This window comes from Phasianus colchicus, chromosome 2 (assembly GCF_987193195.1).
Source record: "Phasianus colchicus chromosome 2, bPhaCol1.hap1.1, whole genome shotgun sequence".
NCBI classification, from domain to species: domain Eukaryota; kingdom Metazoa; phylum Chordata; class Aves; order Galliformes; family Phasianidae; genus Phasianus; species Phasianus colchicus.
The window spans coordinates 71357078-71370931 of NC_143437.1; the positions used below are offsets into that span (position 1 = coordinate 71357078).

The following is a 13854-nucleotide window of genomic DNA, read 5'->3' on the forward strand; positions in this document are numbered from 1 at the left end:
CACTCCTCCGGCCTCACAAAATGGGAAGGAAGGGAGGAAAAAAAACAGCGGCAGCAATGTATGGAGGAAAACTTATTTTACTAACTATGATATTGGAATGCAAGATAACACAATATAATACAATCTAATTGAAATTGAGACTAATAAATCAAATAAGATAGGAGAGAGAGCTCCTGAGACCGAGTCAAACCTGAAAAGCTTGGAAAAGCTAGGAAAGCAGCCTCCAGCACCCACTGGCAAGCAGTAAGAGACTGCCCCACCCGGAAGGGTCAGATCCCATGACTTCTGTAATGTATAGGGATAGGTACTGGAATTGGAGCATTAACACTTTAATTCCAGTACATGATGTTTTGATGTGGAATACTGAAAACCAAAAAACATAAAACCATGACAACATGTTGAACTCTTGAGTAAGGACTTTAGGAATTGTAGTTTTATTCTTTCTGTGGCAGAATGTGGGATTATCTTTAAAAGGAACAATCTGTGACAATGATGGTAGGGACATCTGTGACATTGATGTAGGGAAACTTTCTTCATCCTCATCTTAACTTATTTTCACAGGGTTGATTGAAAAATGAAGATTTAAATTATTAAAGAGAAGAAAGTAGCTGCATTGCTTATTTTCAGTATTTAATAATTTTTTGAGAAAGTAATACGTTTAGGTTGAGAGTGGTGCTCCAGAGTGCCTTTTATTCTAAGAATGTTACAAGCAAACTTAAGGCTTATCAGTATTTCTCATTACAAAAATTTGCCACGTGGCTGCAAGTTGTCACCACAATTTAGATAGTAAATGCTCTTTAATCATGAAATAGTTTTACTTATCTATAAATGAGAAAGCTACCTTCTCTCCAACATGGAAGGAGAATGAACAGATGAAAACTTAAGTCCACTTAGTACATATTAATCTGGATTAATGCATAAGTTTTCAGGTGGTAATATATGCTTTTGCCTGTGATTAAGGGAATATGTTTTGTAGCTAGACTAGCAGGGATATACATTTCACAGTTCAGACATGAAAAGTTTCCAAAAGGCATAGTGAATGCAGTCTTTCATAAACATGTATGTTCTTCTGACCACCCACATACATGCTATTACAATGGCATTGTGTCTGCCCACAAATCAGTCTGACCTTTTCACTGTACCAAAGGCTGCAGAATGAATAGCTCGGTTGTGTTAAGCCTGCAGATAAGTCTGCTAGTTCTGCTGCCTCTCTGCCAGCACTGAAGGGTTTTTGCCACACTTCTCCTTTAACAATTGAAGCCATATTTGAATTCAGTTTAACATCTCATTGATGTTTTTGTTGAAAAATGTGTGAACGTGGAGAGGAATTCTCTTCCATTCCCTAGGTGCCTACCAGTATTACTGAGTCAAGTGGGTTTGTAGTCAACCTTTCCTGATAAAACTGCATATTGTGTTCAGCAGGGTGCTCTCTAGAGGATATTCAGTTGAATTATCCACAAGTTGTTACCAAAAATGTCGGTGTTTACTTCCATAATTTGCTTGCTTTCTTCAGAGGAATACTTAGCAGAATGCAACTTTTTTTTTCTCTACTATAAACAGTCAGTACATTCTTCACAATGTATGTGAAGAAGTGACCCAGCTATTTTTGGTACTAGTAAGAAAACTCTTCGTGTTGTCTTTTGAATATGGGAGCCATTACATTACAGTCTGTGGTTCTGAGAAGGAGTTGTCCAGCAGAATCACAACCTTGCTGAGGTCATCCAGAGGTAGAATTGCCAGATGTTCAAATATAAATTCAGAAATCTGTTTTATGAACCCAAGCCCTTGTCTCTTACATCACAAGAATACTGAGAAAATTATAAATCTCATTACGTGCTCTGACTTCTGGCTGCTGATGTAGGACCATCCTATCACTATAAACTGTGTAAATTCTTAATATGATTTTTTCCTTTTAAAGAAGAATGACAACAGGTCTGAAGCTATTAGAGGCTTGAGGTCAGTTCTTGGCTTTGCAAGATTAACTTTGAACACTGGGTCTTCTCTATGATATGAATGAAAGGGAGATTCTCTTACTGCATCCTTTGTCATTTTCGAAGTAAAGAAATGGCTGGCTTATACATGCATATGTTAAGGGCATACAAGTATTGCTGCTGGGTTAGCAGTGCATGCAGCAAGGGAACTTACTTTGTCTCAACTATACTGCATAAAAGCTTGATTCTGTTTTGCTGTATACAGGAACTTACCTAAGTAGAGACCAAAATGTCTTGCCTTGCAGCATAATCACCAGTGTGGACAATACTTTGCTTGTTTCTCTGTTCAACTGGTAGAACATACAAACGTGGCAGGGAAAAATTCTTGGTTCGGTTACAGAATATTTATACTCCCACTCTTTTCAGAACTGAAGAAAATCTAAGCCTCTGAAAGAAATTTTGTTGAACTGTTCTTCATTTAAGTATTAAAAAAAAAAAGAAGTTATATGTACCCTGGATGCCACGGTGGTTCTCCAGCTTGCTGCCCATCTATCCTTTTCTTGGTGTCCCTGTTATTGTTTGGTAATTCCCTTCTTCTTGATTCAGTGCCATGAAAGAAGATGAAAATTGCCAGTTTCCAAGGGCTGCGTAAAATTATTGGCCCACATAAAGCATTGTTTGATGGGTAGCTTTGTTTAAATTGTGTATAAAGCAAACTTAAGAGAGTAAAGTTCTGGTTTGGTTTGGTTTCATATCTGCTGTATTTATAATACAATTTGGAAGAAGTATGATGTAAGTGTGTCACTAAGTACATAAGAAAATTCTTGAGTTTTTCTAGTTCTGATATTTCTTCTACCCATTACGTACTGAGCTGCCTATTTACAAGTATCTTCTAGTTCTCTGCCTGCATCTTTTCCACTAATATACAGGGTGGAATATACAAGAATTATTTCCCCTACTTTTTGTTCACCTAAGGAATGTAGAGTGATCCAGCTATGATTATCTGATGTTTTTATAGTGTTGCAGTACAATGTCCAGTGTTACAAAACTTGTAACGTAAACCTCATGTCAAGACAGGTGACCACCTGAATTGGTAGTGCCTATAGCTTCAAATGTATGCCATATCAGCTGCTTAGTTGTGTTGCTGTGAGTGCCAGTTGCTATCAAGGATGAACAATAAGTCATATTAACCTCATTTCCCAAAAGTCTTAACTTTCACTGTCTTGCACAAAGAGTAATAAAAAGTAGGCACCCTTGTTACTGCAGAATTTGTATACTACTATCTGCATACCAGCATGTCCTACACATTTCTGAGTAACAGCAAAACCAACAGCCCCCTTGCCAGCTGTCAAAATCTTCAGCTTTCTCTTGAGGGCATCAACACATAGCTAGTCAATTCAAACATATAAATGTGCACCACATTTAAACTTACAATTAGAGTGCTGTAAGTCGAGTAAAATGTAAAGAATAAAAGGCTAATCCGGTTGATTAGGGAAGAAAAGGAAAAGTGAGAGTGATTGGGAGAATAGTTCTTGTGCACCCTTTTGAAAGTTTCATTTAAGTGTATTTTTAAATGAAATTACTGAAGGCACTTTAAAAAAAAAAAAAAAAAAAAAATATTATTAATTGTCATTTGTGTATCAGTACCTTTTGCCCCAAAAGTTGTGACTGGCAGTTTTCCAGATGTGGTACTTCTGTAGTCATCATACGCTCAACTGCTCTAGAATTTGAGGATTTGGATGTATCATGCATGTAAGTGAAATCATTTACAGCTAATAAACATAACTGTTCTTGCATATAAATCATTACTCAAAGTGCCTTTTATGAAAAGGATATCAGTTTTTTTTTTTCAGGACTATAAACTGAGGAAAAAAAAGGCAGATGTTAGTACACTGGTTATGAATTTACTCAAAGAAATGGGCAATGTAGGAAAAATTGTAGTAAAATAGCAAAGGTCCAGAAGCCTCCAAACTGTAGGAATACGTGCAATGTAGCTAACTAGCATATGTTGTCAGTTTTTGAAAGGCAAGAAAAAATATGCTATATTATACTTCTGAAATGCTCTTGAATGTGCTTTTGAGAAATGCGTCTCATTAATTCGGCCTTGTATAACATAGAGTAAGTCTGTGGATGTTTGCTTATTCCCTGGTGTGAATGACCAAACACTGGCCAGCCTTTTTAGCTTTGGAGAAGGTTTTTCCTAATGTAAAATTTTAAGTCTGGGGATGAAGAAAGTAAGAGGTGGAGTAAAGCTTGTGCTTGGATGACCTATTTGGTTCTAAATCCATTAAAAGTCTTAAATTAAGCCATAGGTCAGCTGTCAAAGTTCAGATAGGAAGAAATGAAGAGGACCCTCCTACACACAAAATGGCTAGGCATCTATATATAGTACTTTGTAGAAAGGTTTGGGTTTTTATCTTAAAAGCTGAGATGGTCAAACAAAACTAGTTTTAAATGAAGATGCTAATGCAGTAGCAATTTTAGGCTTGGTGGAAGAATGATAGTGTAATTTTTTTCCTGGAGTTTCAGCTGAAACATTAGAGCAGATCCTTCTGATAGGACAAATGGTACTCTGGTACAATTATGATTAAGGGAAGTAAATAACTCAAGAATATCACAGAATTTATGTGTGTGCCAATAGGACTGCTATGTCAATCACCTGACCACTGTGGTGACAGTGATTATATGATGGTAAGAGAGTTAAAAGTCACAATAATGATACACCTTAATTACCTACCTGTAGGTGAGGTAAAATTTGATGACACGATAACAGAGACAGAGTAATGTTCCTAAGTAACTAATTCAAGATTCTACCACAGAATAAGTAGAAACCACATTTAGAGACCCCCATGCTTAAACAGAGAGCTAGAAGAGACTACTAGAAACAGTCATCTTTCTGAAATGAGTCCTGTTCAAAGGAGGAAAATAAGAAGGTGAAACAGCATCACAGTATGGCAGAAATGGGCCATTAATGAGGTACTGGCTAAAGGCAGTGCTAAAATGGTATTTCAGGTATGTTGGAAGAAGTTTACAGGAGAATTACTGAGACTGGTAGAAAAACAATGTGTGGTCTGGCCACTCAGAAGTGAGAAGGCTGTTGCAGGAAAACATCTCGTTAGTGCTTGCTGCAAGGGGGTTCAAGTAGGCTGCAACTTTAGACCCAATCTCTCCAGAATAGCCTGCAAAGCTGTCTTAAACTGGAATGCTGATACAGGAAGCTTTTGAACAAATTAATATGTTGAGCAGTAATAAATTGTTAGCACTAATACTTATGCAGCAGTTCTAAACGAGCTCACGTGCAAAGCTGTTGGTATGATTTGTCGCTTGAATTGGCCTCAGTGCTACAGAAATGAAGGGCTAAAACGTGCAACTGGACATGAAGAGTGTTAAGATATTGTGAAGGAGAGCTCCATCTCTGTGAGATCTTTCATCTGCTAGGTCTTTCAAACCTAGAACTTCTTGGAGTTTGTGGTGAAGATAAACACTGATACAATCTGAGTAGTATTGGATTTTCAGAAGTTTTTACCAAGGCTGTTGTGTTTCTGTAACAAGCTGTTTTCTGCCTAGGAGAAGGGGTTTAAGAGAAAGAAAGTAGAGGATAAGAATACACTGTCCCTTTGCACGATGAAATTAAGTCATTGCTGTGGTCACCAAGGAGCCATAATGTGATAGGTGCTGTCTCATCTGTTAATGAGTAATACAGGCAAAGGAGTGAATAATGCCATACCAGAACTTGCTGATAATGCATAAGCAGCTAAGAAAGAAAAATCTAAAGCTGAGGAACTTAAGACTGAAGATTTGCAAAATGATCCTGTGATACTTAGTAACCAGATGATAAAGCAAGAGGAAGAAAGAATTCCATCAAGTTATGAATGATTTAGAAAAAGTGGAATGTCAGTGCTTTACCAATAGATGTCTGCCAGCAGATATTTACAGGCCTGCTGGATGCATAAGCTCTTTAGAGTCAGTAGAAACTGAGCAGTGTGTCACACTGTAGACATCCATGCTTGGTTTACTTTCTGGAATAACTTGCCTGGCTACCAGCTGCTCCAGTAAGGAGTGTGTGTCCAACCTGTAGGCTTGCCTGAGCTGCATTAAATGAAGAAGAATTGTCTTGGGCTGCATGTCATACAATAATAGAATGGCTTAGGTTGGAAGGGACATTAAACATCATCTAGTTCCAACTCCCAGCCATGGGCAGGGTTGTCAACCACCAGATAAGACTGCCTGGAGTTCCGTTCAACCTGACCTTGAACGATCCTTTCAGTGGTGGGGCATCCTCAACTTCTCTGAGAAACCTGTTCCATCACCTCACTATCCTCTGAGTAAAGAATTACTTCCCAGCATCAAACCTAAATTTCTCCTCTTTTAGTTTAGATCCCCTTTGTCCTATCACTATTAGTTTAAAAAGTCCTGCTTATAACCTCCCTTTAAGTACTGGAAGGCTACTATTAAGTCTCTCCAGAGCCTTCTCCTTTCTGAGCTAAACAAGCCCAACTCCCTCTTCATAAGAAAGATGCTCCAGCCTTCTGATCATCTTCTTAGCCTGCTCCAACAGCTCTGCATCCTTCTTGTGCTGGGGAAAATTGAACAAACTAGGCAGGAGTTGAACCTACAGTCTTCTTATCCATAGCCAGCTGTGTTATCCATTGCACCACTGGCTCCAATAAAATGCTTGGTGTGGTTAATGTAATAGGCAACAAAGTTTTTTTTATTTTTAATATATTTTATTAAAATGTAAAAAAGCAACAAGGACACAACTAATGGGTTATTTGAGTTTGTTTTTGTGACGCAAATGCATCATTCTGGTTTGATGAAAGTGCTGCAATCCTCAGTGAGTTTTCAAGGTGTTCATCAGAGATTTTTGGTGAAATTTTACACTTCTCGTGCTTCATCCTTGACAGCAGTTGTTCACAAATACATGTACTGCCAAAAAGTGATGATGTGAATAAGACGTGATTGTGAAGCAAGGGGTATCTTTCTCAGATAAGATAGGTCTTATAAAAGTCTAGTAGAGACATGATCAATTTTCCTTTGAGTCAAATATCTGATTGCAACTCTGTGTGTTCAAATTTAAAATTCTTGAGTACTGTACTTATGTAGACTAAAGGTGGAGTTGCAAATATACCAAAAAATTGATGATTTTTTTTTTTGGCAATCTTGAAGCTTGTTCTCAAATTCCTTTATCAATACAGAAAGCACTGCTGCCTTTTTTTTGCTGTTCACAGGACTGTGCATAGCCAATGTGTCAAAATGCATAAAATTATTTGCCATAATTTGAGCCAGCACTGCACTGCGCCCTTCCTGTGCCCTGGTCAGCTCAGATAGTGTTGGTCAGACAGCAGTGTTTTGTTGTTGCTAAACAATCTGGGTATGCATCTGGGCTGCAGTTTGAGCTGTGCCAGGCAACATACAGCCCACAGGCCTTGGGTTGGACATGCCTGCAGTAAGGTGTGGGTCTCCTCTCTGTCCTGTGACCTGTCTGCCAGGTCTGTAGTAGTCTTTAGAGAACTGATATGGGTGTAATACCTATAGCCACTCTAGAGTCCTAGAAGCCTTGCTGATGTATTTGGAATTGGAAGAGCTTGTAGCAGTGTGTGTCGTGCCAGGCATTGCAGCCAGCAGAAAAGTCGTAAGAACATGAGTGTAGCGTAGTATTTTCCTTCTAGCCAAAGCACAGGATCTAGTCACTGGGTCTTGTGGCTTTGGATACTTTGGTCAGCCTCTGTATTTAGAAATTTCTCTTGAAGTTGTAAAGTTTCTTCTAAGAAGCAAACGATCTAGTTGAATAGCTGAGTTAGGAAAATGCAACAGGCTTTTTAAAGGCAAAAATTATACAAAGACTGCCACTGAGAAGTTTTTCATTTGAAATCTAATCGAAATAATGTAAATAAACATTGCATTATTAGCATTCTTTTCACGCAATATTAGCAGCTCTAAAACAAACAACTATTCTTTTTTAACTTTGCATTTTTTCTTTCTTTTTTGTTTTCAAACAGGAACGAGGATGGTAAGCCCAGCATCTTTAAGAAAACTGTTGGAGTCTTGTAAAGATCTTTCTTTACTCGATGTGTCCTTCTGTTCACAGATTGATAACAGAGTTGTCCTAGAACTGAATGCCAACTTTCCTAATGTGTTCATAAAGAAGAGTTTCACCCAGTGACTCACTACATATGCTGCTATGGAATTCCTTTGACAGTTATTTCCTGTGAATTTGTGCTGATTTTTTTTATGAAGAGTTCCTATGAAATAGTGGATTATATTAATTATTTGCACAAATGGGTAAAATACATTTTAAATTTAAATATATTATGCATTTCCTAGAGCTGATATTGTACCTAATAATTGTTTTACTCTGTTAATTGGTGGCACTGCATGTTTTTAAATACTAGCCATATGTATGGCTTTAATGGCAAGAAAATGAAAAACATCTTACGTGTCCCTTTATAGGGTGTTATACCCAGCAAACATGTTAATATCTAGATAAATGAAAATGTTGAGTATTTACCAGTAAGAAAAAAAAAAGGGTGCTTCCTTTTTTATTTATGTGTATATGTGTGTATGTGTATATAAATGTGTACAGATCTACATGCACACTTATGGTAGCATTTTAATTTGGTCTGCAGCATAACATCTTATGATCAGGTCTACAATTAGTTGTTTTAAAAACTGTTCGAGCTTCATTAAGAATAGATTGGAAAGATAGGTTTTCTTTTTTTTTTTTTTTTTGTGGCAATGAACTGCATCTGATAGATTTTGATCCCTTCCTCCATCTGAAATAGATGTAGTGATGTTTTACAGTCCAGCCTAAATGACACAACAGATAAATTCAAGAACCTTCCACCTGAACTCGTAGCAGAAATGAAAGAGAAAATTGCCAGCTGCTTCTTGGTGTTGGATATAAAGTTTGAGCTGTACACAGTGTCCATAACTAATGTATAGAAAATTCCAGACCAATTTTCTTTACACAGTCAAGATGGCTGGTTTGTATACATCTAATTATCTTGCACAGTATGTAAAATCTAGTACTTAAGTTAATGCATTAGCAAATGTCCCTTGCACAGGAATAAAATCTGTCAAGTAGTAAGAACAAGTAGTAAAGTAGTAAAACAGCAATGAAAATACAGTCGTTTTGGAAGGAGAGCAATGTGTTTTGGTGATTTTGTAGTCTAAGGTATTGGATTGGTTTTTTTTTGTTTTCTTCTTTCCCAGAGGTGAGAGCTCTAAGTAGTGTTGTACTCTCTCTCTTCAGCACTGTTGAAATGTTGAAGAAGGAAAACTGTTGATGAACTATTTACAGGGTTTCTTCCTTTTGCACTTCTTTGGATGAAGCTTTTCTCTTTTTTTCTTTAATACCTCTGCTAGAATATGTTGCTGTGTACATCAAGAATTGAGGGGGTTTTTTACCTACTTAGCTATTACTGATGAATACGGATCATGAAATGCAGCTTGTCATTTGATATTGGCTCCACTGTTACTGCTGCGATGGCACTTACTACCTACTGGAAGAAGAGGGAAAATACTCATCTGGCAGAAATACATTATTGCACTGAAGACCACTGGCAAAGAATACTTCATTTCACGCAGTAAAAAACCATCCAGTGGTAGAGGACTGCTACGAATTGTTAAAGATTTGACAATCTCTGCAACTCCTGAATGAACACTCTGAACTCTTGTGCAGGTGCCAATACTTTTCAAACTGTGTCACAAAACAACTAGAAACCCGTATCTGATTTTTATAAAAAGACCTCATTCTTTTGATTTTTCTAGTGTTACAGAATCTTTTGGGAATTCCAGATCCAAAGAAGGGCAGTGCACAGTTGGCTTCTTGTTTTATTTTTTTTTCCTCTGCACAGATGGCACTATGGGATTTCCAGCCATATCCATTCCACTTTTTTGTTTGTTTGTTTGTTTTTAGTAACCTGGACATTGTCAGAGAACTTTAAATTCAGGTTTTGTTTTCCCCACTGACAGACGTCAACTTTCACATGATTCTATGTGAAACCTCATTTCTTTCAATCAGGTTTAGGTTGATTTACTTTTCTGGGAACTTTTAATATATATATTTTTTATCTCTAAGTAATATTTTTCATTGTAATTTAATACTGAAGGTTATTGTCCTATCTGTAGAAGAATACAGGCTTGGATAATGGGACTTTAGAAAGAACAGTATTTTTTTTTAAATGTTTTTGTTGAAAAATTTCACTTCTCAGGGTGCATCTGTGTTTATCTTTTTTGTTTTTTTTTTCTTAAGAGATCTTGTTTTCCACTGTAAATAGGATGGGATACGGATGAAGTGATATCCATTGTGCCTTTAAACTGGTAAACTAAATAGTATGGAGTCATTGCTGTAGCATCAGTGAATCAAATAAGTGTTTTTGTAATCATGTATGTGTGAAGGATTTCATTCTCTATTGCTTTTTAGGTGGTATAAAGGAGGTTTAAATTGACATTTAGTTGTTCATACTAAGGGATTTTTTTTTTCTGTTGTGCCTTCTGTTTGAAGCTGGTTTTATCAGAAGTTCTCTAATTTAACTTGAAAGATAAATTGAAATCTAGTCTTTATTTGGGTTATTTAAAACTTGGCTGTTGCTAATGTAATTAATGCAAATAGCTGAGAAATAATTGGGAAAGACTTTCATCTATAATTGTACACTTTAACCTTCAGTCAGTGGGTAAAAATCTTTTAGCTATGGCTTTATACCTCCAAGATGTCTTCCAGCAAAGCGAGGAAAGACTGGACTTCATATTTCTGATATTTCCAAGATAAGAAAATGAGATACTTTTAGACCTTCCTTATGTCACAATAAAGCAAACGTAAGTTGCTGTATTTTGTAGCTGTTTTATACTTTGGTGTGTATATATGTACACACATATGTACATTTATATATACACTTACGTATAAATCTCAACATTTTTCATGCAAGAATTACTGTAGCGAAGTACACATAACAGCAGAAGGTGTTTTCTAGCAGCTGTGTTTTAAAATGTTGTTCTACAGCTGATGGAGAGGACTGTGTTTCTCTCCATCTGTGCAACAGGAAAAGCCTGGGGCCTGGGCAGTACAGGTGTGCTGGATTTCCTGTGTTGCTTTGCCAAAGTGCCTTTTGTTTGTCTACAGGTGAGAGATATTACAAAGTATGGTAGAGTGTGAATGCAAAGTCCGATAACTACTGTGGTCTCTCTCCATGTGAAGTGGTCATATAGAGGGAAATTTGTTTTAGTTTCATTTAATCCAAAGTGAATGATGCCAATTGTTCTGGAACTGACTGGTCTTTTCCAACGGTCAACCATCCCTCGGTCACATTATCTAAATTCTGCTTTTAAGAGTACTCCACTTTTTTTATCTTTGTCTTTTGATGTTGTCTATCTTTCCTAATCACTGTAAAAGGTGTTTTGGCAATGAATGTTAAAAAATGCATTGCTAAAATGCCTTTAAAAAAAAAAAAAGTGACAGGCTGTGAAGTTCTCCTGTTCTTAAATTAAAGGGGGATTTGCTGTAGTGTATGAATGAAGTTGGCATGAGCTGTCATACAGGGAGATAAGTCATTCATTCTGGTCATGTTTAATGTCTATGGGAATTTTACCATTTAAAACATCTTCCCAAATTTTGATGTTCCTAATTCAGTGGTGTACTTGTATTCATAATCATGAATTGTTTTGGTAGACTAAATAGCTTTCTGGACATGGATGAAGTTGCTTATGTTTAAATGATGCACTTGATTGAGTACATTAGTGTGCAGGACTTGTGTAGAAGAGCAACTTTTCACAGCAACTTGGAACTTTTAATCCCTATGTACTTAGAGATCCAAATTTTGAGACCGAAAGAACCCCAACAAAACAGGGGAAGCTCTTGTATTTCTTGCCCAATTGTTAGAGCTCTTATGTCATCCTTTCCAGATATAAGCTGTCCAGTAATCATGGTACATAGTGAGTGGAACACAGTGAGTGCTTTTTCTCTGAAAGTTAGACGTCTGGTTTAAGTGAGGAATCTGGGCACCTCTAGAGAGCTATTAATCTCCTCCTCAGAAGTTTGAGGAAAGTCAAATGAATCGTTTCCTGGGGCCTCCCTGAGGAGGCTCTGGAAGCTGTGATTTAGCTCAGGTTAGATACTTTGCTTTAGAATACTAACTTGAGGTTAATTCCTTTCAGCATTGTACTACCAGCCTTGGAATAGCAAAAAAAATAAATAAATAAAAATAAAAAATCAAAACTAGAACAACATCCATCCCCAAATGTCACAACTTTCGAAAATCTATCCAGAAGGAAGCAAATTAAGGAGAAAAGCTGACTTGAAAAGTCTTGTCTTTATAATGCTAGGAACTGCTTCTATTCTTGAGTCCCTTGCCAGTGTCCAGGGTGTCTGTTTCTTAAATTGAAATGCATCCCCTTTCTCTATTTTAAAACATCATCTACCTACCTATCTGGCTACATGTATAGTTCTGTAAATGCATGAGATTAACTGGAAAACATAATTAATATATTGCAGTTATTTTTATAATCTTTCATATTGCTGTAATTAAGACTATGACTACTTTAAGTGCTCTCCTGTCATCAGAAATGTTACCCACTGTGCACTTGCAAAATTGTGTGTTTAGTCCTAATTTATACTGTGTGTGCTTATTGCATCTTATGGGATATGTTTCACACGTGAAATCTGCAGGACTGCTAATTTACAAAAACTAGATAAAATGTAGCATTTTCTTCTATGGAGCTTGAGAGTGGCTTTATGCATTGATTTCCATGTTCATTATTACTCTTTTGCAATGATTCCATATGTTGTAGCTTTTGATATTGCTAGGCTAAAGATTCCTGGTTTAATGCATCTGTACATGCTGTGTTAGCCACAGTCAACATTTTTCCAAAATAAAAGTGTTTGTCTTTCACTGAGATGGTGATTTCTGTGACTCCAGACTTGATAATAGTTTCTGACTTGATAATGAAAGGACTCTTTAATTAAATCTTACTGTGCGTAAGACAAGATGTGATAGTTGACATCAGGAAGCATCAAGGCATGAGTCTTGTTTGTTAAGGGCCTCATGATCTTTAAAGAAGGACTTTGACAAAAGGTGGCTCTTCTTAGGAAGATTCAGTAATAACAGACAGTAGTGGCATTTGTCTGTTTAGTTAATGGATAAAGTACTGTTATTTTAGTTTGAATTGTGGGACTCTATGTTGTTTTGATTTAAGAATATCTGTTATGACAGACACCTTAAATTGTAGAGGATCCTTTGTGAGGAATGAAGTTTTTTCTCTTCCATGTTTTGTTCCCCTTCTCTAGAAACAAACGGATCTATTAAGCCAGCAAACCCAACAAACACCAAAACACAACTGTTTGAAGTTTCTTTTCTTGGCTACTGAAGAAATACCAAATCATAGAATGGTTTGGGTTGGAAGGGACTTTTAAGATCATGTAGTTCCAACCCCCTGCTAAGGCAGGGACACCTCCCTCTAGACCAGGTTGCTCAAAGCCCCATCCAGCCTGGCTTTGAACACCTCCAAGGAGGGGGCATCCACAACCTTTCTGGGCCATGTGTTCCAGTCTCTCACCACCTTCACAATAAAGATCTTCTTCCTAATATCTAGTCTAAATCTGTCCTCTTTCAGTTTAAAGCCATTTCTCCTTCCCTGTCGCTACATGTCCGTATGAGAAGTCCCTCCCCAGTTTTCCTGTAGGTCTCCCCGGAGCCTTCTCCAGGCTGAAGAGCCCCAGCTCTCTCAGCCTGTCCCCGTAGGGGAGATGCTCCAACCCTCTGATCATTTTCATGGCCCTCCTCTGGACCTACTCCAGCAGCTCAGTGTCCTTCTGGCAGCCCCAGAACTGGGCACAGTACTCCAGGTGGAGCCTCATGAGAGCAGAGGGGCAGAATCACCTCCCTCCACCAGCTGGTTACAGTTCTTTTGATGCAGCCCAGGATACAGT

At 37.4% G+C, this 13854-nt stretch overlaps 1 protein-coding gene across 5 annotated transcripts in view; it reads left to right on the plus strand.

The window, feature by feature from the left end:
- Window positions 1-12821, plus strand: part of FBXL4 (F-box and leucine rich repeat protein 4) — a 56091-nt gene extending 43270 nt beyond the window's left edge. For all 5 annotated transcript variants that reach the window (XM_031610727.2, XM_090135973.1, XM_090135971.1 and 2 more), the window contains exon 9: window positions 7931-12821. In XM_031610727.2, the coding sequence (XP_031466587.1) occupies window positions 7931-8094 (164 nt within the window). In that variant the 3' untranslated portion in view covers window positions 8095-12821. The remainder of the gene's footprint in view (window positions 1-7930) is intronic.
- The last annotated feature ends 1033 nt before the right edge of the window (window positions 12822-13854 follow it).